The sequence below is a fragment of the Rutilus rutilus genome (assembly GCF_951802725.1).
Source record: "Rutilus rutilus genome assembly, chromosome: 21".
Classification (NCBI taxonomy): Eukaryota; Metazoa; Chordata; class Actinopteri; order Cypriniformes; family Leuciscidae; genus Rutilus; species Rutilus rutilus.
In genome coordinates, this window is record NC_140226.1 from 14,798,297 (window position 1) to 14,822,880 (window position 24,584).

Below are 24,584 nucleotides of genomic sequence, written 5' to 3' on the forward strand. Positions count from 1 at the left end.
GTAATTTGATCACCAAATTCTTCACTACCGCAGTGATCTGGTAGTGGAATTTAGATTTGGTCTGGATAATCAAGGGAGGGTAGCAGGAAGTCACCATAACTAGTATATTTACTAGCGGTATGCATAATTAGAGTAATTAGAGTATATCATATAATTAAACATGGAAATACACAATTTCATAATTATAAAATTGTCTACATTAGTTGTTATAAGTGCAAATCATCAATGAAACTGAATGTTTTAATAGATTCAATTAGAGAATGAAATGTATAGAAACAGATATTTAAATTCTCTAGTTTAACTTTTGTAATTATCCTCTGTGCATTTGATGTACAGGCTAGGTCACACTCAATAGTGCAGGTCTGAATTGTATAGTTGACAAATAGAAATGTCTGCATTTTAGATTTAATTGTTTAGATCATTTTTTATTGTCATTAGTCATTTGTTGGAAACTAGGGGGCCCTCCCAATTTTCAACAACGACTGGACATAATAAATGTTTTGTCCAAAGACCAGTTGTTTTAATGGGTCTTAATTCGATTTTTAATGAGGATTTAAGTCAATTGATGTGTGACCACAGCCATGCATGTCCTATGCACAGCACAGTATTTACATACAGGAAGTTGACAAGTCTGTAATGTTGAAAATAAATTATTAAAATAATTTCCCTTGTCCTATATGTATGAAGGTGAATGATGTATTGCATGATGTGAATAATTTTGGCCTGGATAGTCTTATGATCTATGCCAGGTAGAGATGTTCTAAGATTGCCATAGTGATGGTGTGTATTATGTATGTTTGTGTATAGGAGATGGGTGGTGTTTTATCCTAACATAATCTGTGCTGCATAATTTAGTTCCAGTTCTAAACTGGGAGGCCACATACAGGAGCTACTTCTGTAGTGTTGTGAGGTGTGAGCGGCCCCTTGAAGTTTCTCCACCCCCATCTCCTACATGTAAAGCTGTGTGTCCTGCTTAAGGCAGGCGAGACCAGATCCTTGTGGAATCTGGTTCTAAAGAAAGTCATTTGTCCGCCTGTAAGGGAAATAGACCTAGAGAGGAAAACACAGTTTAATCTTGAGCCTTTATACAAATTGCATTAAGATAGATGGTCGATCTCAATATTTATTTTGATTGCCCTTGCCAGACAGTTGTTACTGATGGCTTTGATCTGTTAAGATTTTACGCCATTAGAAGATAATTTGTTTTTGTTTACAAAGACATGTATCATTATCATGATCATGTGTTTGCAAAGAAAAGGTCAATTAAACAGTGATAATGGTCAGATCTGACTGCTATTGCATGTAAACTTACACAGTCTGCTGTGTTGTGAGCATTAAGACCCTCAGGTCTGCTGGGGGAATCTCTTTACATGATGCTGTTTATTTACACTAGCCAGATCTGTGTTTAGAGCAATTAGATCACCAGGTGTGGTGCTGCGCTTGTTTGTTTTAGCCTTTGGAATTTATGGTGCTATTCAAACTCTTGACCATTTGGATCTCTGTGGTCCATAAAGACTTTAGATTTTCTGCCTGATATTTACAATTCACACAACTGTTCTTACATGTCCAGTAAAATACCTTCCCTGATCAGATTCCATGTGAGCTGAAGCTCCCAGAGAGGAGTTTTTAACCCTTGCGCCGCTTCATTTGTGGTTTTGTTGCAAGAGAAAATTAAAATTTGTACCTCCCCTTGTTACTGGGTTAAATCTCTGTTAGATCAAAATAAAATCATCCTGTGGATTTGGATGGATATTCAAGACATGGCAATCAGGTTGATCATTTTAGTTGGTATATACTGGGCATTGTAATTTCTCTCATTAAAGATTCTTGCACAAATAGAAGGTAAAGAAGTTCTTTCTGATTCATTCTTCCTTTCAGTTTCCTTTCTTACCAATACTTTCTCTAACCATCTATTATCTCATTCCTCCCAACACTAGTGTTCCTTCTTCTTGTTCCCTACATACACGTACCATCTTTCTACATTCTGATTCTTTTCATTCTCATTAAACATCCTTTCCTCTTCTAACCCAATGCTGAATCATCACGAGATTAAAGCCATTCTTGGCCATTACAATATAATATATATTACAATCTGGTCATAATATAAATTATTCTATAAAATTGTATAAATCAAACTAATTTTATTTACTGGTCTCGGGGGTTTCTACTGAGTAATGTGTCCAAACTGACTTGTTATCTTCTCACTGATCTTTTTAGAAGGCATTTGGCCCTGCAGCTCCAGCTGTGCTGGCATTAGCATTGTGTACACAGCAACAACCCAAACTGGAAACCAGTTACAGCTGCTTTGATGCTGTGAACATTCAATGGACTGCAGGCATTGAGAAACATGGGTCAAATCATTGCTCAATTTAAAGATTTTTGTGACTACAATTTAGAATTGGACACAATTATCTTATTTTAGGCTGAGATGTTATCAGTTGCATTCTTTTAAGAATCTTATTTGAATATGAAATAAAGGTTGGACAAACAGGTCTCATGGAGGGCGCCAAGATTGTTTTATGGTTTGTTGCTTTTGTCAGTCTCTTTTGAGACCTCGAAAACATACAATAACGCAGTGATTGCAAAGTCTGGTATAAAACCAAATTAAAAGTTATGTTTTATAAGACTGAGCCTTAAATGGTGTTGTTTAAACCATAGACATCAGTCATGAACTTTTTTGACACTATTGAAAGATTTTCAAAGAACAGTGATTACTTTGATGTAATTCACATTGGTCTTTGTCTAAATTATCTCATAAGATAGGGACAAGCTATGCATGTCCTCTGACACTATCAGGCCTGGTTACAAGCCTCTAGTAACACAATAATTGTCATTATATGCATCAGTTTTAGAATTTAGCGTATTTTCCCAAATTTCAGCCTCTAGGACTTCTGCATAGCAGCTGTTCTCTAGGACTGAGATCATTTTCTCAGATCATTTCTTTTGAAATGTTCTAATTTAATTACACTGTTTTGTCCAACTTTACATTTCACACACAAAGTACTCAAGTGACACAGTTTTACTTGTTATCTTTTAGCTCATCAAATCACAAGATTTTTTCACCAGTTAACGTGACCATTTTCTTATTTCCATTATTGCAATGTTGTTGCAACAAAACAAATAATTAAATGTAACAACATTATTTACCTCAGAATTTTAGTTTTTAGTTTTCAACCCTCTGTTGAGTACCAGAATAAAATGTGGATGATGTTATCCCAATTTAGGTTTCATCACTTGTTGCATAGACAAACAAGGAGGCATTTAAAGTTAAAGCAAGGGATATCTTTTCTCATCTACGCTGCCGCTATCATGTCCCTGATATGTGGTTTTATCTAATTCTCAAGCCCCACCGGATTTTGCGTTCTCCGGTCTAACTGGGTATGCCGACCCATTCTACAAATGTGTCTATATGAGGTGCGTCTGAATTTTCCCTCAACACTTCTAAAAGGCAAAAGAGAATTGACTTACCAAACGGCTGAAGAAAGAGAAGGACATCTTATTTCTCTTACTTGTTGCAAGTCCCAATATTTCACTGAAAAGACACTCGCAACCTGGAGAATCACGGAGGGACTGTCACCACTTTGTAAGGACCATCCATTGGCCCAACGACGGAATCCAACGGCCTGGCGAAGGTTTAAAGCGTGTATGCCTTTTCAGCGCTCCAGTGAAGTTCACTTAATTTATTGGAACTTAGTTTTAGTATTACTTTAGCTCTATGCGTAATCTGACTCCAATTTCAAATGATAATCAAATTTAGATCGTATTTCTGATTAGAAAATAATCATAAACATTGATTATGAATTAATTTAGTTCTTTGATAATTCTGATTATCCCATACTTTCAATTATTCGTTCATTACGGACCTAGTGTCGCTTTGAGACGTCACGTCGCGACTGCGCGCTCACGATCACAAACCAGCCAGTCCTGAAATAGTCAGAGGGTGCAGTGCAAATATTTTACCCTATGCAGCCGCGCACTACAGACCCATAGGCGTAATTTTTTATAATATTTGCAGCGTACAACATGCTAAGTCAGGGAACAGTCAGAAATCAGGAGGTCTTTCTAAGATGTGCCCCATGGTCCATTCAAAGTGCCTCCAGTTTGATCTATTCTGGACAAAGTTTTGCGGAAACACCAGACTACACATTAATCTACTGGAAATAATGATTTCAGAAGAATGCAGAATAAATCAAGATGTAACATTTATTTGTCAGGTAAAAATATATCATGCCAATTACAGAAGTAAATTATTAAAAGCCAATTCAAAAATATATGACATCATTTACTCAAAGATGACTCTAAAAGTAAGCAATGTTTTCCTGACAAAGACACAGTAATGTGTCAGGGCTTTCCAACCGGAAAGCACTGAAACATCACTATGGGGGATGATCCTGGTAAAAGAGTCCCAAAGATTGCTCTGTCCCCTCACCTTAAATACCAGACCAGAACAACAGGGGTTATACAAATGTTGTTTAGAGTTGTTTGGGCCAATCCATGTACCCCAGGGGGGAGCACCTGGTTTCAGGAGATATCGTAAAGAGATATCAGCCAGAGAGGAGATACAGGAGTCTCCTAAGTTCGCAATCTTTTTCATTAAACCAATGACTGCAATGAAATTAAGACCATTTTACCAATCGCACTGCGACACTTAAAATGATTCACAAGATACACCATATGTGTTATATAGACATTCTTAATGAACTTTCAGTGCCTTGAGGAAGGAGAGGGGGGATGAGTTGAAGTCAAACAAGGGGACAAGGAGATAAGTTTGGGCAGGACAAGGTTTTGTGCTCTGTCTTTGCTATCTGCTGACCAGGGTGCATTTTATGGCTTTATTGCAGGGTGCGTTTTGTTTAAGCAGGAAAATCAGTTCTTACAACAGTATAGTGTCCCCATCACTACACTGGGGCGTTAGGACCCACACAGACCACAGGGTGAGTGCCCCCTACTAGCCTCAATAACACCTCTTCCAGCAGCAACCTGGTTTTCCCAGGAGTCTCCCATCCAGGTACTAACCAGGCTCAGCCCTGCTTAGCTTTAGTGAGCAACCAGTCTTGGGCTACAGGGTGATATGGCTGCTGCCGGATAAAACTGAACAGGGTTTTAGTGCCAATCACAATCGCAAAACATGCACTGCACAATGCAATATAATTTTACAGAAATGTAGCTACATGCAGGTGCGTTTTTCTAAAGAGCATAAAACAGACAAATTTCGCTCCTCGATAAGCTGCAAGACCTCTTATTCGTGTCTACAGGACAAAAAGTTCAGCATCAAAGTTTAACACTTGAGGTTAGGGATTTGAACAAACCCCTAACTTCAATTATGAGCAATAGTAATAGTGATGATTGCCTTAGCAAGAACCACTAAATTATTTTATTTCAATAATAAGGACTTTCAATAATGACCGTTTTTTTCTTCTAACAGCAGGAACACAGCAGTAGGGCTACACAAACATTCACATCAAGGCTTAATTGTTGCCTGGAATGGCACCAATATACATGAAGAGGAAGTTAAGCAAAACTAATCATACACATCTACGATTTGTCTTTTCAGAAAAATTAGGTGCATAAAGCAATACAATTTACTGAAATGATCATCAGTGAAATTAAACTAAGACGACAAGATTCTGAACTTTTCTGACCTTAGACAGATTTAACATTTTAACAAAAAAAGTGTTAATAAAGAACAACCTCATATTTTTGGAAGAAATATAAAAATTTAAATTACCCAGTATAAACTAAACGTACTTTACAGCTCTGGTCACCATTCACAATATGCAAATTTGCAGCTTGCACATTCTGCTATAAATTTCTCCCAAATTCAATCTAAAACATGAGGGTAAGTGGATTTTCATTTTTGGGCGAACTATTTCTATAATGAACATGAGAGGATCTGAAGTAGCACTCAACTCTCCTCACTGAATTAAAGAACTAGACTCGAGTAGCGACTGTGCAGCGGTCCATTCTACTTCACAATGGCTTCACATGTACTTTGCTCTTCAGTTGTGAGCTGAGAATGAGCCTGTTTTAAAAGCAGATGGAGATGAGGAGTTCTGTGATGATTTGCAGGAAAATGAAACCAATTTTTTTCTCATCTCTGTGCCGAAGCAGCAGAAACAGAAATGTATCAAGTTTGTCTTTAAATATAGAGGTTTTCTTAGAGGTATAAGTTTAGGTCTGTCAGGGGGTTCAGTCTGTATTAATATCACAGGTGTTGACGGCAGGGGCTGAGATGAAATGTGAGAGTGAGCATGACGGATGCTCTTATTAAAGAAACATATCACCTGCAACCTATAAGAGAAGTCATACTTAAAAAAATTATTTAAGATAGGAACTGCTTATAATTAGCACTTATAATTAAGAAATTATAAATATATATATATGAAAATGTTCAAATTAGTTTTTTAAATTGGATTAGTTTGGATTTTGCATTCAAAACGATTCATTACAAATGTCTATTAATTCAAGCCCATGCTGGTGACCTGGAAAGTGCAGAAGAACAGAAATAACACTTGAGACAAGATCATTTCTCAGCAAAAACAGAATCAAGTGCAAAAGAAAATCTCTTTACCTCAGTTAAAAATGTTCATGTATTTCCTTTTGTCTGAAGAACGTCAGGTATGGAAGAGCTGTTGCCATGGTGCATGCAGGGAAGTTTGCAATTGCACATTTGCTTTGTAAAGCCAAGGGTTATCTGTCTGTTTCCTAAAAGCTGTAATTATAGGTCTTAAATGGCCTTCTGGGTATTATGTAGTCTGCTGTACAGTGGGGGGTGCACAATCGTAACGCTTTGGGAGACTCAAAGAGGCAGAAACGCTTGTGTGACTCCATTACAGTTAACTGTTACAGGCACAGTTATGTAAACCAAATGACATTGGAACAGATCCAGTGAAAAACTGGATATTACACCAATCAGTATCAACAAGGACAGTGACAAGTAATCATTAGTAGGAAATGAAGTGCCTCTATTAAGAGCAGAGGCGAGTTGCTGCGAATGGCCTTGGTGGAAGTAACTTTCATCTGAGTGCTGTTTGTCCTGGCCGTGACCCTTCGAAAGGGAGAACGGACACCCAGGGGTACAGTTCAATCCTCCACCTGCACCCATTTCAGAACACTAAAATGCGCTTAATTTATTTTCTACGAGATGAAAAAGTTCATTCAGACAGGAATACAATTAAAGGTAGGGTAGGTGATTTGTTCCAGATTTTATTTTTGCTATGCAGGTTTAAAGTCTCTTCACGTCCTGATAGCAATCACTAAGTTAAGTGGTCTAAATGTATTTATATATATTTATATATTATCTGTGGAAGGCGTAGGACCATAAAATGTCCAATCATTGAATTCGGTCCAAACACAATGTCCTACCTGCCTGCCAATGTACGTACTGTCATACCTTCACACACCCTGTTCAGACATCACAGGTCATCAGCACGTTTCAGTTAGACAGAGTCACACTGTAAAAAGTGATCAGTTGACTTAACTTAAAAAAAGTGAGGAAACCCATCGCCTTAAAATAAAGTAAATAAACGTCATGTAATTGAAACAAATTAAGTTATGTGTCCACATAGTTTAAATGGAAACACTATCAACGCTGAAATGAATCAGCAGAAGTCAGGTGATACAGGTCAGTGATCTTTAGGTTGATTATGTTTATTATTATTGTAATGTTATGTGCTTTGAGTCATGAGGTAGTTTAAAGCCCAACTCTCGTGACGCTTTTATTTGCTCCCTGCTTTGCGCGCTCATGTGTTTTGATGGAGGCGTGGCTTTGGAGACGCTCTGAAGGGAGGGTGGGTTCTTATGGTGTGTTCACACCAAACGCAAATTTAATTATTTGCGCGAGTAGATTACATGCAAAGTCAATGCAAAGACGCGAATGACGCGAATTGGGCGATGCGTTTGCCGCGAAAGCTCGATAATCGCCTCAATCGCGTCTTCCGCGCAAGTTGAAAAATTTCAACTCGAGCAAAAAATTCGCGTGAAGACGGTGAAATTCACCGAGTTGAGTGCGCCTCTGGATGGTGCTGTGAACCCAGACACGTCGGTGTTTGGCTTTCCTCCGTATTTGGGACTTCCACAACAAGTAGCCTACAGAGCAGCAATATAATTTATTTCAGACATGACGGAAAAATTATGGCAGAAAGAAATTGTGTTGTTGTTGATGATGATGACACACTCCTTTTCGCGGGATGTTTTTATTCGCGAGTGACGCGAAAAAACAAGAAAAACATCCCGCGAGTAATCTAGAGCGAGTAACGCGATGCGAATATTCACTTCGCGTTTGGTGTGAACACACCATTATGCTTTCAAAGCTAGTTCGCTATTGCTAGCTTCTCCAAAAATTGCTTACCCTACCTTTAACAAAATTTTGACAGATCCCTGCTGAACAAAACAGCTTAAACCAGTAGATTGCTGCTCCTAGCTGGTCTGTTAGTTGGTTTCAAAGAGGTCCTGTGCAGATTTCAGTTGGTTAAGCTGGGAGACCAGACCAGACCAGCTGCCTGTCAAGCTAAACCAGCAAAACACCTCCTTAGCCAGACAAACCTTCTAAGACCAGGCTGGTGTAAGCAGGGGTTGTTTAGCTACCAAATTTTTTTATACAAATGTTTGGGTGCATGATAAAACATCCAGCTTTAATTTCATCTTTTGTTACATTATAAATGTCTTCACTGTCTTTTTAAAATTCATTTTAATGCTTTTTTATCCTATACATGCAGAAATAAGTATGGTAGTTTAATATTCTAAATAGCCTAAAAAAGATGAACTGAAAAGTTATATTTAAAGTGCTAACACACTATTTACTGCTAACAAAAACCATCACAACCGCACTGACACATCATAATCAGTGCAGAAACCCCAGTTCACTCAAAATCCGCCCACTTTATCTTTATCTGCAGGCCACGCCCACTCATTCCACTTTATGGCTGAAGCCTCAGTTATCAAAAGAACTATGCTGCCATGGAAACCACAGAGGGCTTCTGCCTCAGTTCATAAACTGATGACACCATTGGTTTCAATAGTACCAATCGATTGCTGCCTCCATTTTCTCAACATGATTAAAGGTCGTCAAACTGACGTGTCAGGGGCAGGGCCCATAGTACGCTTATTTTCATTTACTAAAGAATATGGCACTGATTATCGTGGATTTTCTTTCTATGTCTTATTATTTTTTCTTATTCTAGTCTGACATAAGAACTAGTGGTTCCTGACGTAATCAGTGGTGTGTCAGTTGACAAACATAAACTAAATAAAATAATCATATAAGCAATCTCAAAATAGAGAGAAAAAAAATATATATATACAAAAAAGAAAAAAAAAAGAAAGAAAAGAGAATCACATGTTCGGTCTGCTCTACTTTCAACAACAGGTGCCATGACAACATCAGGTGGTTTATTTTTCGCTGTAAAACTGCCGTCCCTAATAACATTATTCAGAATCTATAATTTTACGTTTGCCCCGCAAGTCATGGTTAAATATCATGGCACTTCCAACAAAGGAATGGCATTTCTTGCACCTTTTCCTAAGAGCTCGGGTAAAAAAAAAAAAAAAAGAAGGAAATAAGTATGAAAGGACATACTGTGCTTCCCCCAGAACTGGATTTGGACTGAAATATATTTTTCATTACACAATCAATGCATTAATATAAGTCCTGATAAATAATTATGCTGAAAATAAAATTATCCTAATATTCCTAAATATTTAGATTCTATTTAAAATTGTTTTACCGTTATCAAACAATTTCAACACCAGATTCACTGTATTTTCACACCAATGTTAATATTACATCTCTTTCTTTTGACAGCAGCACAAAGCTGCAAGTGTTAAATTAAGAAATTGTGAAATTTCCCAGCAAGCTTCCTGCCTCTGAATCAGTGTTCTTGCAGAGTAGATTATAATGAGTTCATGTAGTGTCATCAGCATGTCCTGCAGGCAATAGTTTGGGTTCGTCTGCAATTTTGCTGTCATTCAAAACAATGCACAGTTTTACTGAAGTGCCATATAACTGACTCATGACCAAAATGCTTATTCACATTAAATGGCAGGCTGTTCGTTTATACATTTTGGCATACGGGTAGCTGACAATTAACAAAAGTTTCTTCAAAAATGTCTTCAAAAACAAGATGTGGAAATTTCATACTGTACTGTTCAAAACTTGAAAGAAGCCTCTTATGTTCAAGGCTGCATTTTTTGATAAAAAAAATAAAATAAAAAACTGTAAATAATTGTTAAATATTATTACAATGGTTAATAACTGATTCTAGTATAATATATTTTAAAATGTATTTTTTGTATTTTCAGCATCATTACTCTAGTCTTCAGTGTCACATGATCCTTCAGAAATCATTCTAATATGCTGATTTGGAGCTAAAGAAACATTTATTATTATTATTATTATTATTATTATTATTATCTATGTTAAAAACAGTAAAAAAAAAATATATATACATTTTTAGGGTTCTTTTGATAAAGTTCAAAAGTTGAGAGAAAAAGATTTATTCGAAATATTAATCTTCATAAATTATAATTATTAATGTCTCTGTCCCTTCTGAACAATTTAATGCATGTTTGCTAAATAAAATATTTATTTCTTTACACACACACACACACACACACACACACACACACACACACACACACACACACACACACACACACACACACACACACACACACACACACACACACACACACACACACACACACACACACACACACACACACACACACACACACACACACACACACACACACACACACACACACACACACACACACTGCTGCAAAGTCATGAATGAAGTCAGCTGTCCATGTGTTTATATCCAAATTTGTATTTGGACAATCAATCAATTAATCTTTTATTTTTTAAATAAATGAGAACATGACAGAACTTGGTGGCCACTAAATGACGTTTCCTCATCAATCCTATTTGATGGCTCAGAGGACAGCACTGTGCAGCAAATGAAATGTCGATTAATTGAGTCATGCAAACCCCTTGTGCTTCACAGCTGTCAGAAATTAAAATAAGCACTTCGCCATTGTGCGTAGCTGTCTTTAAACACCTCGGTCATCACACACAGTGATGTGCACTCGAGATTCACACTTATTCATTATGCGAAGGACTGCCGTAATTAAGCAGAATGTAAGTGAGCTTGCATTTGAGTGAAAGAGCAAACTAAGACACTTGTATCAAAATTATTTATTTATTTATAAACCTACCCAGACAGCAACCTTTCATTTGCTGTTTTGCGTTGTGCAATTAATACCTACAGAGTGTTTCCTGAGCAATCATTTCAACTCTGGATTTCAAAGTAAAGGTTATCCTTTCGTCAAGCTATGATTCAGTGAACTTCGCATTAAGCAAACCTTTCAACTTTGAAACTTTAAGTACATGTGGTTTCTTTAGAGTTCAAAAGAACATCTCTGACATGTTAATGAAGGTTAAAACTACAATGAATCTTATTTGATTTTCTTTTGGGGAATTACACAACGTTCAGTCTCACCTTTGTTTGAGTAACGCTGAGGTGGGAGGTCAAAGGGCACAGGGAAGCCCTTGGAGGAGCTGGAGGCTGGAAACACATTCTTCTCAACAGGAAATGTGCTCATGTTCTAAAGACAAAGAGAAATGTATTAATGCCTAATAGGGATGTGCTAATCTATGTATGTTCAAAATCAACCAGTCGTGTGTATAATTTCATATAAATGGAAATTATCAAGAGATTAATAAAATAAATATATATTGCAAGAGTATCTCGGAACTCATAATTTTTAAAAGCACAGCTGAAAAACTGTGTTAGAATTAATTAATAAAGTATTGTTTTAATAAAAGTACATTTATAATAAAGCAAAAAGTATTTTAAATCAGGGGTGTCCAATCCTGCTGCTGGAGGGCCACCGTCCTGCAGAGTTCAGCTCCAACCCCAATTAAACACACCTGAACCAACTAATCAAGGTCTTACTAGGCATTCTAGACACTTGGCAGGGGTGTTGAGGCAAGCTAGAGCTAAACTCTGCAGGACAGTGGTCCTCCAGGACAGAGTTAGGACACCCCTGCTTTAAATAGTCACTAATTGACCAGTTGGTTGTCAGCTGACTAGTCAATCAACCTGCCTTTCCCTAAATCCCTAAAGATTTAGTTAAGAATGATCTAGCATGATACAAAACATTCACCAAAAGAAAAATAATAATAATTCTGCAGTAATATGGCAATAACACAACTTTCCTAGGAAACCAGTGCATTATGCACATTGTCTAAAATACACACACACAGACACAGAGACACACACACACACAAACACAAAGGGCTGGGGGAAAAACGAAAGAAAAAAAGCGCAAATCCACTGAAAGTCCCATTTATTTTAACCCCATCTGAATAGACCTTAAGATATGCCATGACACCCATAAACTCATATGATGGAGATAACGTATCACAAAAGTGAGAATGTGTGCATTTACTCATTCTGTTTTCTATGGAAAAATTCAGAGGGGAGCAGGGCTGTTGTGAGGGAAGCTTAACTCTCCTCTGTGTGGTGGGTATAAAGATAGAGGGAACTGGATAGATTTAAAGGGCAGTGGGGAATATATCAACCAGACTCAGACAGCTAAAGCTTTCGCAAAGCCCAGAGAGATGCAGCAGGTGCAGGCAGCACTGTCCTGCTATTTGTAAACAAAAACAGGAAGCGACCTAGAACCTTACTGTAAAAAGTGGGATATAGGTAATTCTGAATATGGAAGGCATCTGGGGAAGGTTAGCAAGCTTTTTACAACTTTTAGGACTGTTAAACATTGAGACGAATTTGTGTTGGGCGATACTCCCCATAGTCAAATCGTCCAATCGTCAGCATGTGAGATTGCAGATACATGATATTATCGTGGGGGTCTTTTTTTACTTTTCATTCATTTTATCATTAATTTACTTGTTTATTTAGTCATTTATTTAATTATTTACTTACTTACTTACTCACAGGAAATGACATGCATGAAATGCGAATCGTTGTCTATCATTTTGCGAGCAATGATGGAGAAAAATGTCACGCCGCAATATTTAAAATTTGAAACCACGAAGGTGAGCCAGTGGATAACACACAAGCAATTTGCAAACTTTGCAGGAGAGTTATGCCGGTCAAGAAGTCCTTAACACTCGCTGCGTCTAAAATCAAATACTTCCTTACTATATAGTATGCGAAAAACAATCGCCAAAAGAGTAGTACTGCATGTCTGAATACATAGTATTGAAAAACAGAAGTTGAAAAAAGTCTCCGGACGACCTACTACTTCCACCAAGATTCTGAAGTATGCATTCAATGGACACTTTAGGCCATGGGAGAGAATTAATGAATGGCAGTGAAGCGACACAGCCGACGCTGGTAGGTTACGTGACAGTAACAACATGGCAGATATAGTACATCCGAATTTCATTCATATTACCCATATTCATAGTATACTATTGTCACGGCCCCTCCTCTGCCTTGCAGGGGCGGTTCCTCCTGCAAGGCAGAGGAGGGGCCGTGACACTATACAGACAGAGTATACTTTTTTTAACGGTCACAAAGTAAATTCAAATTCAAATGTAGTACCTTCTCAGTACCTGATTTCGGACGCCAGTTGATTATTCACTACAGAAAGTGAAAGCAGTCCATTATAAGTGTCAAAAATGTCTTTATGAGCGAGTCAATAGCAAAGACTTTTCTATTGAAAGGGACTGAAACAAGGATGCTATTTTTTACTTTAAACAACACCCTATAAGACAACTTATAAATGCATTGACTAAGGCTGTCATTGGAAATCCCCTTAACTGTTAAAAGGACAAAGACAAAGATATCGCTTTCCTCAGTGGACATTCATACTGATTTTGTGATTATGAATATAAGATTGACCTGAAAAACATTCATGCAGATAATGCACTTGCTTAGTCGATTTCTCTCTCATAATTCTGAAGTGAGAGAGAGATTCTGAAGATTCTGAAGACTGTGATTGTCTACAGCCGCGCTGATATAGAGCGATATCGCATGGCTACTCGTGTGATTTACTTTGTACTATTTTATATTATATTACTGTGATGCGCTATGAAATTACAGTGGGGTAAACGAATTGTAATATTAATTTAATAATAACAGTAGCTTAATATTATTATTATTAATAATTTAATACATTAATTGGAAATGCCAAATCCGCTTTATATCACCGATACCTGATACATTTGACAATATCTCTGGCTATCGTCTATACACAATATCATCGTCTATCAGCACAACCACAAGATATTAATAATGGCTTTCGTCTAAAGTCCCTCTTTCTAAAAAACACTTTAGCCTGATTAGTATCAAGACCATCAGCATAGATAAACTGAATGCATTAAAATCGACTGCACTACACTTTGAAAAATCAAACATGAACCAAATTTTATTTAGAAGCAAAATATTAGACAGTCAAAGCCAAAAAAGTCCACTAAAAACACCCCTCCCCCCATTAATTATTTAATCAATTAACAGTCCTTATAGATATGTAGGCTTTTGAGCTAAGTCTTTCATAAACTTCAAAGTTCTAGTTGAATATCAGCTGTCACAAATAACAATGATAAACTGTGCTTGTGTAACTAATAAATGCGTCTTGAACAGAGAGGAGGTGATGGGTCCCAATGACTTCCATAGTTTTTTTTTTTTTTTCTATTATGAAAGTCAATGGCTACCGTCAACTTTCTGGTTACCAACATTCTTTAAAATATCTTCTTTTGTTTTCAACAGAAGAAAGAAACTCATATAGGATTGGAGCAACTTGAGGGTGAGTAAATGATGACAGAATTTTTGGGTGAACAATCCCTTTATTGTGGTCTGGAGTAACATGAGGGCATTATTAATTGAGTGATTTATCTGCATTTCTGCTCAATCAGAAACAGGCAGGCTGGTCTGGAGTAAAATGAGGGTGTTAATAATTAAGAGATTTATCTGCATTTTTACTCAATCAGCAATAGGCAGACATATTGACAGTCTAAGCATAAATAATGTTTGTAGCACTAACAAAAACATCACATTTCTCACTACTTGCTTCCAGTGCTTGAAGACACTACAGATTCAAATATATAAGGGCCAGTACTGCATACTGGTACGCGTACAAGCCCGACTTCAAGCACTGCTTGCCGCGTATGCTTTTCACTAGTATCTTCACTAGAATGTCTATTGAATTCAGCGGTTCATTTTAGCCTCAGCTGCTTTTGGTTGCACTTAATAACAACTAGATAATTGTGGTTCAAGAGGATGACAAAGAGTAGCTACATTTCCAATTGGATCAGTGCTTATCCAGGAATTTTAGGGGTTGTTTATTTTCACCACAGAATAAAAGTTCAACTCATCCAACAGTTTGTAAAAGCAAACACAAAACAAAATTGAATCGAAACACTACACCGAACAAAGCTTCTCTTGGATGGATATATATATATATATATATATATATATATATATATATATATATGGAGATACAAGTGAAAAACATAATTTCTGCACTTAAGCCTCCTAGAAGCTTTATACAATTTTTAAATTCATATCATGCTTCGTTTTGAGTTATTTCAATTGTTAGTTCATGTAAGTGCATCTCAATCTTAGTTCATGCTATACTGAGCATTCATTTTCCTCTAAATTTCTGTAATGGCCTTGACTGTTTGGATGAACTATATTAATGCAGCATTATACAAAATGAATACTAAATCAGAAAAATTGACAAAATGATGAAATCCTGTATTTAGGACAGCATGACTCATCAACTGCGTCCCCACTTCAGGAACATACTTTGTTAACTCAATAAGTTTGGTTCACTAATAATCACTGGTTCCGATATGTGTATGTCAACACAGCATGACTAAAGAGACAACGTGATGGTGAAATGTACTTGAGGCGTTTTGTCAAGACAAAAACATAATGCAGTTTGTACTTTCATGATCTTATACAGTCTGTTCTCAGACTTTCTTAAACAAGAGAACTTTAATTAAAGCACCACACTGCGGCAAACAAAAAAACGTGACTCATTATGACAATTATGGAGCATGACCTCTACAGTTGGAAAAATAACTTCAATAGTCAACATGCAGCCTAATTTGCAACTTAAGCAGGAAACCAAATAAGATCATGTGTATTAAATGCAAATATATATAAAAATATTGGACAACCTAGAAAAATAGCTAATTATGGGTCCATTATAATGTAACAAAACTTGCTTAGTGCTGTGAGTTACTCAAAAAAGACCTCTAGCAAGAACTAACCATGACATAAAGCGGTTCAACTAAAACAACAAGGCTTCAGGCCACATAAAAAAGACACAACATATCCCTTCTGAATAAGAGAGCACAACCTTTCGCTATCCTCTTTCAAACTCGTGTCCCCCCCCCCCTCTTTTTTCCACAGCAAGAGAACTGAACCATACTGTTGCTAAGCAACTTTTGAAGTAATTCTAAGACCTACCCTGACTACAAGGACAAATTACCCTGCGAGTATGTGAGCGCTACACAAAAGCTCAATCTCTACATTTGGAGAAATGGGAGATGTACTCCAAGACAATATCTACAGTATTTACACATAGTAATTTAGAAGTAGCCTATGTTCAGAGACTGTACAGATGTCTTTTTGTCTCCGTTGAGCATTAATGGAGTTGGGGGTTTTACTAGAGATCATCATTTCTCAATTAAAAAAAACCCCTGCTCGAAAAAAGGTTTATGCGATCAACTCGTCCACCAGTAGTGAATATTTTGCAACATGACTAGAAGGTAACACTCATTCTGGTTAGAGTTAACATGGTTCCCACAGAGAATTTCATGATTTTTTTTTAAATTCCATATTTCCAGGTTTCCACAACTGTGGCAACCCTGAGTTAAGAACTGAATGTCGATGAGGGTTACCAGGGGCATAACTTTGTTTTAAAAAATGGGTGGGACAGGAGTGTATGTTGGGGGGAGTTACTAATGCAATGCTTAATCAGATATGTACATTGACAATTGCAGAAAATTACGATGTCCAGAAATCAATTTCAATAGTATATTGAGTTTAATGTATCAATGTTTAATGTGATAGTTTCATTCTTACATCTACTATAATACAATATATATTAGTCCTGAGATTCTTCACGTCAGTGAATAAATACATAGATTCGCAATCAACATTTGTATTCCAGGGTATATGCAGGAATCTTGAAGTTAATTTTAATACCTTTTCAAGACTTTTTCAAGACCTTCTCAATATTTTTTAATACCTCAGCGCCACTTCAAGCGTGGCCACGAATTAATAATACCTCAGCAGGTTATACTAATTTGTTCCCTCGTATTACTATATTGTGGCCACGTTGTAAATTTGTAAAACGTGCTGAGGTATTATTAATTCGTGGCCACGAAACAATTCACCTGAATATTCACCAATTCACAAAAAAAAAAGGAATAAAAAGCTGTACGAGAATAGTCGGCCTTCACTGAAGAGCTATCTTCACAGGTAAGAAAAACAGTTTAATAATCATTATTAATTCTTGGCCACGAAATAATTCACCTGAATATTCACCAATTCACAAAAATAGGTCTTTAGCATTCACTAATTAATAGTATCAAACTGTTTTTGGCCACGTTGTAATTTGTTAAATCAAAATGAGGGAGGGAATTAGTTCAACGTGTCCACGATTTATTAAAACGAGGGAACAAATAAGTCGTTGTGACAACTAATTATTTAGATCAGTGGACAGGGCGCAAGAACAAACAGAGAGAGAGAGAGCCCCGGCCGCGCGCGCGCACTCTCACCGCCTTCAAACAACACGAGCGCTGTATTGCTCTCTCTCCCTCACGCATATCAACACAATAGTAAAAGGTCGGAAGACCGATTGTGTTTTATAGATTAGTAGTTTGTTCATATAAAGTGTTTGATTAGCAAATACATGTTAAGGAAATGCATAATACAAATTGTATGGGTTAATATAACGGTAAACGGACTCTGCGGGTAAAACTGTTGTGATGAAACTGCGCATGCGTGGGGTAAAACTGCTGGGGTGAAACTGCTGGGGTAAAACTGTGGCTCTGCGGCTCTGTAGACAGATATTATTGCATTATGTTCATGCGTTCACCAACCTTCTCTTAAAACATTTCGGTGCGTTGTAATACGCACTGGGAACGCCAGAGCGTACATTGTGCTTTTGAACTTCCGCCCGCCTGCCCGCTCTGGTGCTCTCAGAGGCAATTTACGAACGCACCCACAATAGCCTCGTTTTTTATGTACCTGTTCGTTTTTTTAATAAAAATGACTAAATTCACACACTTTTACGATGTTTTTGGGACTCAAACTGTTGGACAGCTAATTCAGAAAAAATACTTACAAAATGTAAGACTTTATAAAGCCGTGATAAGACTTTTTAATACTTTTTAAGGGTCTTAATTTTCCCAAAATGTATTTATCACCTTTTAATACTTTTCAAGACCCCGCGGATACCCTGTATTCCCTAGTGTTGTGGTGGTAGAACTTTTGTTAAGCGTGTCAGAGGTTCTGGGTTCTAATCCGCCTGTATTTTTTTTTTCTAGATTAAAATCAAAGATGTTCATCAGTGATTGTATATAAAGAGCACGGCCACAAGAGAACGTTCCGCCACTGATAACAGTGGCACGAGCACTCAGCGCGATTTCAAAAACAAAACATTCCAGCGCCAGATCGCCTCTTATTTGACACAAACGAACATCAAATGGATAGGTTTCATTTGCATTATGTACGTCCGTGCAGCTAGATGTTTCAAAAAAGTGGTAGGGACAATATCGACCCTGGCATGTGGTGGGGACATGTCCCACTCGCAAATTACGCCTATGGTTAACATCTTGTCAGTTGTGGCTTAACCAGATGGTTTAACAAGGCTGATTGAGATGCTCTGATGGGCCAAATTTGGCCCCACCAGCTGATAGTCCAACTGTCAATCACCTAAACTAACTTGTACCAGCTAATGACTATCTTTGACAAAACAGAGAAAATCCAGCCACAATCAGAAGCTGGTTTTAATTGAATTTATCAGCAGGTCAGAAATGTATGGGTTTTTGAACAGGCTTTGATCAGGTTTGAAACAGAAACAATGCAACAGCATGAAGATCTCAGTTGTCATGTACTGACTTGATTCACAATACTCACAAAGGCTGAAGGTAGGTAGAGGACTCCTAGTTCATAGGAGCGAACCATCATCTGAGTGTTGTTCTTCTCCAGGGCGCCCCAGGCAGCTTTTGATAAATTGGCACTGTGGAGGATACCAGCAGACAAAGTTTCACCCATGCATGCTTCAAAATCAAGCATATCATGTATATTTCACCTAAACTAGAAATGTTAGCATTAAACATGTCAAAGCTAAAGGATTTTGTTAAAACACCTCTTTTCAGACTGCAGTTACTAAATAATTAATTAATTTTGGACTTCAAGAATGACAGGCTATGCCTGAAGGCTTCGCATCCACTGTAGGCATTAATCTTCATAAAAAGGACTGGAATAACTCATCCCTGGACCCGACACGACTGACCTGGAGACACTGCTCACAATCCCCCTCAGTCTCCCTGTGCATTTCAACCATGATTAAAGCCAGCACTTTGAGAAATGCCGCAGGAACGGTGGCCATTCATGCTGGCTTGAGATGTAAATCGTGGGCTTCAATGCAACAGCCACAGGAACATGATGTTAAAAGATTTGAATAAAGAATGTTTGTCTGCTGGTTTAACAGAAATGGATCTCCTTCAAATATGGATTTAAAAAACAGAATCTCTCTTTAATTACTGGTCTTCTAGGGCAAAATTCAAGCTTTCAAAGACTGAACTTAACATGCTATTCCTGGATCTAATTTGAAAGATAATCAAAGAGGAGAGTGTTCTTTTGCCACGTCACTTTGTTTTATAACCCACCTGGCGCTCGTCCACTCCACTTCACCACCAAGAAGAGTCTTTACCACTTCAACTGACCCGATTGCACTAAAGGGCTTTGATTATCTGTAAAAGCATTGTCATGTGAGCGGTTCAAGGAAACTTGTTAATGGTTCAGAGTCCATGGTGCTAACTAATGAACACACAGCCTCCCAGACTGAAGAAACAGGAAAGCGGTTATGATTTTGCAGATAAGAAACGGCCAATGAAACAGGATGGCATAATCTAAAATAAACAAACATATCAGGCTTATGTTGAGTAAATATACATTTACGGGGCCTAAGGGACTTCTTTGAGTGGAACACTATCAATGCAGCACAGAAGACACAAATCTGCAAGGGATCAGAGAAAAACAAGCCTCCTTCTGCCAAGAGCGTTATTTTGGCAGCTATGAGCAACTCTCTGAAGAACAAAAGAGCAGAAATGATGCTAATCTCATTCGGCTCAGCATTAACATGACATATTCAAGACAATAAAGACATATTTTGGTGTTTGTTTTAAAAGACTAACACAATCACATATACTGTATGCATCATTGAAAAAACCTACGAGTACCCACATAAACTGATTTCATTGTTGATGCAATTATGTCTAAAATGGTGTATTTCATTTTCCTTCTAGACTGCTCTCGGATTGGATGTGCAATTTGGTGCTGACTGACAAAATTGCGATTTGTACTGATAAGGCCAATTCACACTGCACCGACAGACCAACGCCGACAGTCACCAGACTACAACACGTCACTTCTCAGACATCCGATTCAGCATATTTAATTGTCGAAAACAAGCTCCCACAGACGCCAGGGGTAACACACTGATCTGACAAAACCCGATGAAATGTCTGTTGCCGTCTGTCAGCGCGGTGTGAATTGGACTTATATATGATAAACATTTGACATCTCACTGTTAAAGCTGCTTGAAACAAAAAAAAAGGTGAAATGTTTTTTCAACATTATGTTTAACAGAATGTACAAAACCTACAAATTAGCAAGTGATATAGATTATACTGCCTATTTATTTAAAAGTACATTGTGTTATTTCAGAATTGCAATCTGTATTTGCAAGCATTATTATGGTTTAATAAATCCAACATACTGTTATTGTACAAACGTCCCCCCCAATTCAAGCTGCATTCAACAAACTTGGCAACAGATCTCCTTCAGCCTGTTGTGACTTGGGTAGCAAAAGTTCATTTAATTTACCGTGCAAGACACTTGATAATTCTAACCTTGTGACAAGGAACCAGGCCAGCTGTGTGAAGTCCGGTGAAACTCTCATGTAGGTTTTAATGTGGGGCATCGCGTTGCTCCTACCAGTAACATCAGCATGCCAGCCACTGTTTAGGGGAGAGAGATTGAGAAAGGTAGGGAGGGAGAGAAAGAAAACGAAGGAACACCAGCTGATATATCTTTTCTAAGTGCAAGAATACCAAAAGAAGCATTTCATGCCATTTCCAGGTGAAGAGAGATGATGTTTTATGGCATACTGTGCAGATGAAGAGGAGAGCTTTCTGTCTGATTGCTGTCAGTGTTCAGGCATGAATACAGAAGTCTACATGGACTCATTTAAATATACTGAGTAGAACTGTAGTGTGCACTCCAGAGGGGGAATTGGCCCATCTCTGATCACTTAGCAAAATTGAGGCCACCAGTAAAATAGCTTATTTATGGTGATAATGTGTTAAAATGTTGGGAGAGATGGGATAAGAACCCAATTGAAATTTCTAAGGAGCAATTTAAGGGTCAGACAACTCTTGGGAAAGGCAGCTGTTTGGATCACAAGGTCTAGAGCGTTGCTAAGGAGCCTTTTCAGGAGAATATTTATGATTTTAGGCTAAATACTGATGAGTATTTTGAAAATGTGTTTTTTTTTTCACAGAGGAAGGAGTACTTACTGGAAGTACGAGTGAAGCCAGAGCTGTTTTTGTGCCGTCTGTATGCTGTAGGGTAAAGATCCCCCAGCTGCAGGGATAAGAACAAGAAAAGTCAGTTGTTATACAGTATACTGTGGAGGTGTGAGGAAAAACATTTTTTTCTTCTTGATTTCAGAATAAAAGAACAAATGATACCTGGGTACCCCTCCAAACTGGTTCTCACATTTTCCACAGACGGGTAAACCTAGAAATGACACTGGTTTAAGGACTCGACTTACATTTTTTTAAATGAATTAAATTTGACAGTTTATTCAACTTAAATTATTGATAGATCAATCTATTTATTCGAAACTACTGTTCAGAAATTTAGTAAGAGGTTTTAGTAAGAAAAATTTAGTAATTCAGTAAGAATTTTTTTTTTCTTAAAATAAATTAATACTTTTATTCAGCAAGGATAGATTCAATTCATCAAAAGTGACAGTAAAGAAATACACTGTTAAAAAAAAAAAAAATCTATTTCAAGTAATTGTTGTTCTTTTGAACTTTTTATTAATCAAGAAAAACTGTAAAACATTATCATAGTTTCCACAAAAAAAAAAAAAAAAAAATTAAGCAGCACAACTGTTTTCAATATTGATAATAATAAAGAAATGTTCCTGAGTAGCAAATCATCATATTAGAACGATTTCTGAAGGATCACGTGACACTGAAGACTGGAGTAATGATGCTGAAAATTCAGCTTTGCCATCACAGGAATAAATTACATTTTAAAACATATTATTATTACTAGTTATTATAAATTGTAATAATATTTCCCAATATTACAAATAAAGTGATGAGCATAAGACTTCTATCTATCTATCCATCCATCCATCCATCCATCCATCTTGACCTATAAAACTCTAAAGAACTGGTCTGCATTAGTCATACAATACAGATGTGATCTCAATAGAAGAGTAGCTTTGTGCGTATGTGTCCATTATATGTCTACATTTAGTATTTCTGAATAATTTCACGCCTCCTTTACAGAAACAGAACTGAACTGAAGAGCCTTAGGTCTTTAGAGATGACACAGTGCCATTTAAGGCCTAATGGTACTATCTGACGTCTTTCTCTGTGCTGAAGACTCTTTGCGTGGTGCCTTGACTTTTCAACTGACATTTAACAATAGATGGAGAAACAGAAGATTGATTTTTGTCTGATGCATCTTAGCAGATATTGTTATGCAAATAAAAGGATGGATGAGAATTCTTCTTGTAACTATTGTCTCTAACAGCTTGTGGCAAGAGAGACATGGAAATGTTTCCCTTTTTGTAAAATTGGAATTCAAGTATAGCAAATGAGAACACGCTATGAATATTAATAGCTAATTAAACACATGGGATGTCATCAAATTTCATAGCTCAGAAGAAAGAATTATACACTGAGAGCAGTTGCCTGTGTGTTCAGGTACATGCAGAAAAAAACGGATGCACATGTGCGCTCCGGCACCCCTCCTTGATTCTAGCCTAATTAAAATGGAAACACAATTGAGGGATCATTTATCCTAATAGATAAGCAAGCTGGCAGGAGAATATGAAATGGTGTTTATTGTAATATCCATCTGGACACGTTTTTCACGATCCAGAGAGGGTACGAGCAGATCCTTTCACTGTTTCAGCACGCTCTGTGGGGGCTGTTCAAAACACTCACCAGGAGCATCTGTGTTTCTGGACTGACAAATGATTTCCCTGCCTTCCCCAGCGTGGTCAGAGTACGCTGGAACTCAGCTGCCAACCATTTAGTCTTATCAAGACCCATGGATCCGATACTGGAGAACTGGCCAATCACGTGCCATCGCTCTTCGTTCTGCACAGGCTGAGTATGCTCGCTGAGCAACTGAGAAAAACAATAAGTGCATGTCAAAACTATGTCAATATTTGCATCTGGCTAATTTGGCTAGCTTTTATCAAGAGACAGATGAATTGGCACCAAAATTACATGGCATTGGATGTCAACAACAGAAGACATGGGAAGCGTTTACACCTCCCTTTTAAGAGCTAATAAGCCTAATTATTCTAATTACTCTTTAAAATGCATGATTATATGGTCAGTTGATGTTATTATGTGCATTAGCACTGTCAGCAATCTTTTCAAAACAGCTGTGTGAACTATTTTTGGTTCACGACACCCCAGTTGAGATCTATTGAAGTAGCATGAGTCTTATGAAGCTGTTAAGAGTCTGCTCTGTGTGAGTCAGTCATTCATATCAATGCAGCATTTACAAAATGAACAGAGTTCAGTGTTACTTCATTTCAGATGAAATACGGAAACTCATTTCTCCCAGCTCAGTTTCTGAATCTTGCCAAGACCAATCCAACACCTTGTTATCTGAATTCCCTCAATAAAATAATTGAGAGTACATCTCAAAGGCTTCCAGTAGGCGTACAATGCCTTTTCATGAACATCAATCATTCTTATGTCTGGGGCAGAGAGGAACTATTGAGGGAAAAACAATTAGACAAACAAATGTGTGATCACACAAAAAAACATTACTTTTCGCAATCGTAGATGGCCCCACTTCTCCATTGCAGGTCCTTGATATCTTCCTGGAGTTGAACCAATGAGATATACTCTATACAAGACAACATACATAAGATGTTATGTGAATTAAAACTAATATATTTGTTAATTATTATTAATTCAGATATTATTTTATCACCCCTTAAATGATGTGGCAGGTGGGATTTGTTTTCCCACAACCAATCAAAATATTAACCATGTCATATTAGTGGAAACATACTTTGACAGATATGCAGAGTTTTTGTAGACA

General features: G+C 37.3%; 2 protein-coding genes across 2 annotated transcripts in view; both read right to left on the bottom strand.

Moving 5' to 3' along the window:
- Positions 1-24,584, bottom strand: part of nrxn3a (neurexin 3a) — a 759,351-nt gene that overhangs the window by 122,244 nt on the left and 612,523 nt on the right. The window lies entirely within an intron of this gene.
- Positions 1-24,584, bottom strand: part of tdp1 (tyrosyl-DNA phosphodiesterase 1) — a 44,828-nt gene that overhangs the window by 6,575 nt on the left and 13,669 nt on the right. The window contains exons 9-15 of the mRNA XM_084392932.1: positions 24,308-24,386; positions 23,465-23,650; positions 21,968-22,016; positions 21,794-21,860; positions 21,128-21,235; positions 19,128-19,230; positions 11,502-11,607 (exon numbers count right to left, since the gene is read on the bottom strand). Coding sequence (XP_084249058.1) covers positions 11,502-11,607; positions 19,128-19,230; positions 21,128-21,235; positions 21,794-21,860; positions 21,968-22,016; positions 23,465-23,650; positions 24,308-24,386 — 698 coding nt within the window. The remainder of the gene's footprint in view (positions 1-11,501; positions 11,608-19,127; positions 19,231-21,127; positions 21,236-21,793; positions 21,861-21,967; positions 22,017-23,464; positions 23,651-24,307; positions 24,387-24,584) is intronic.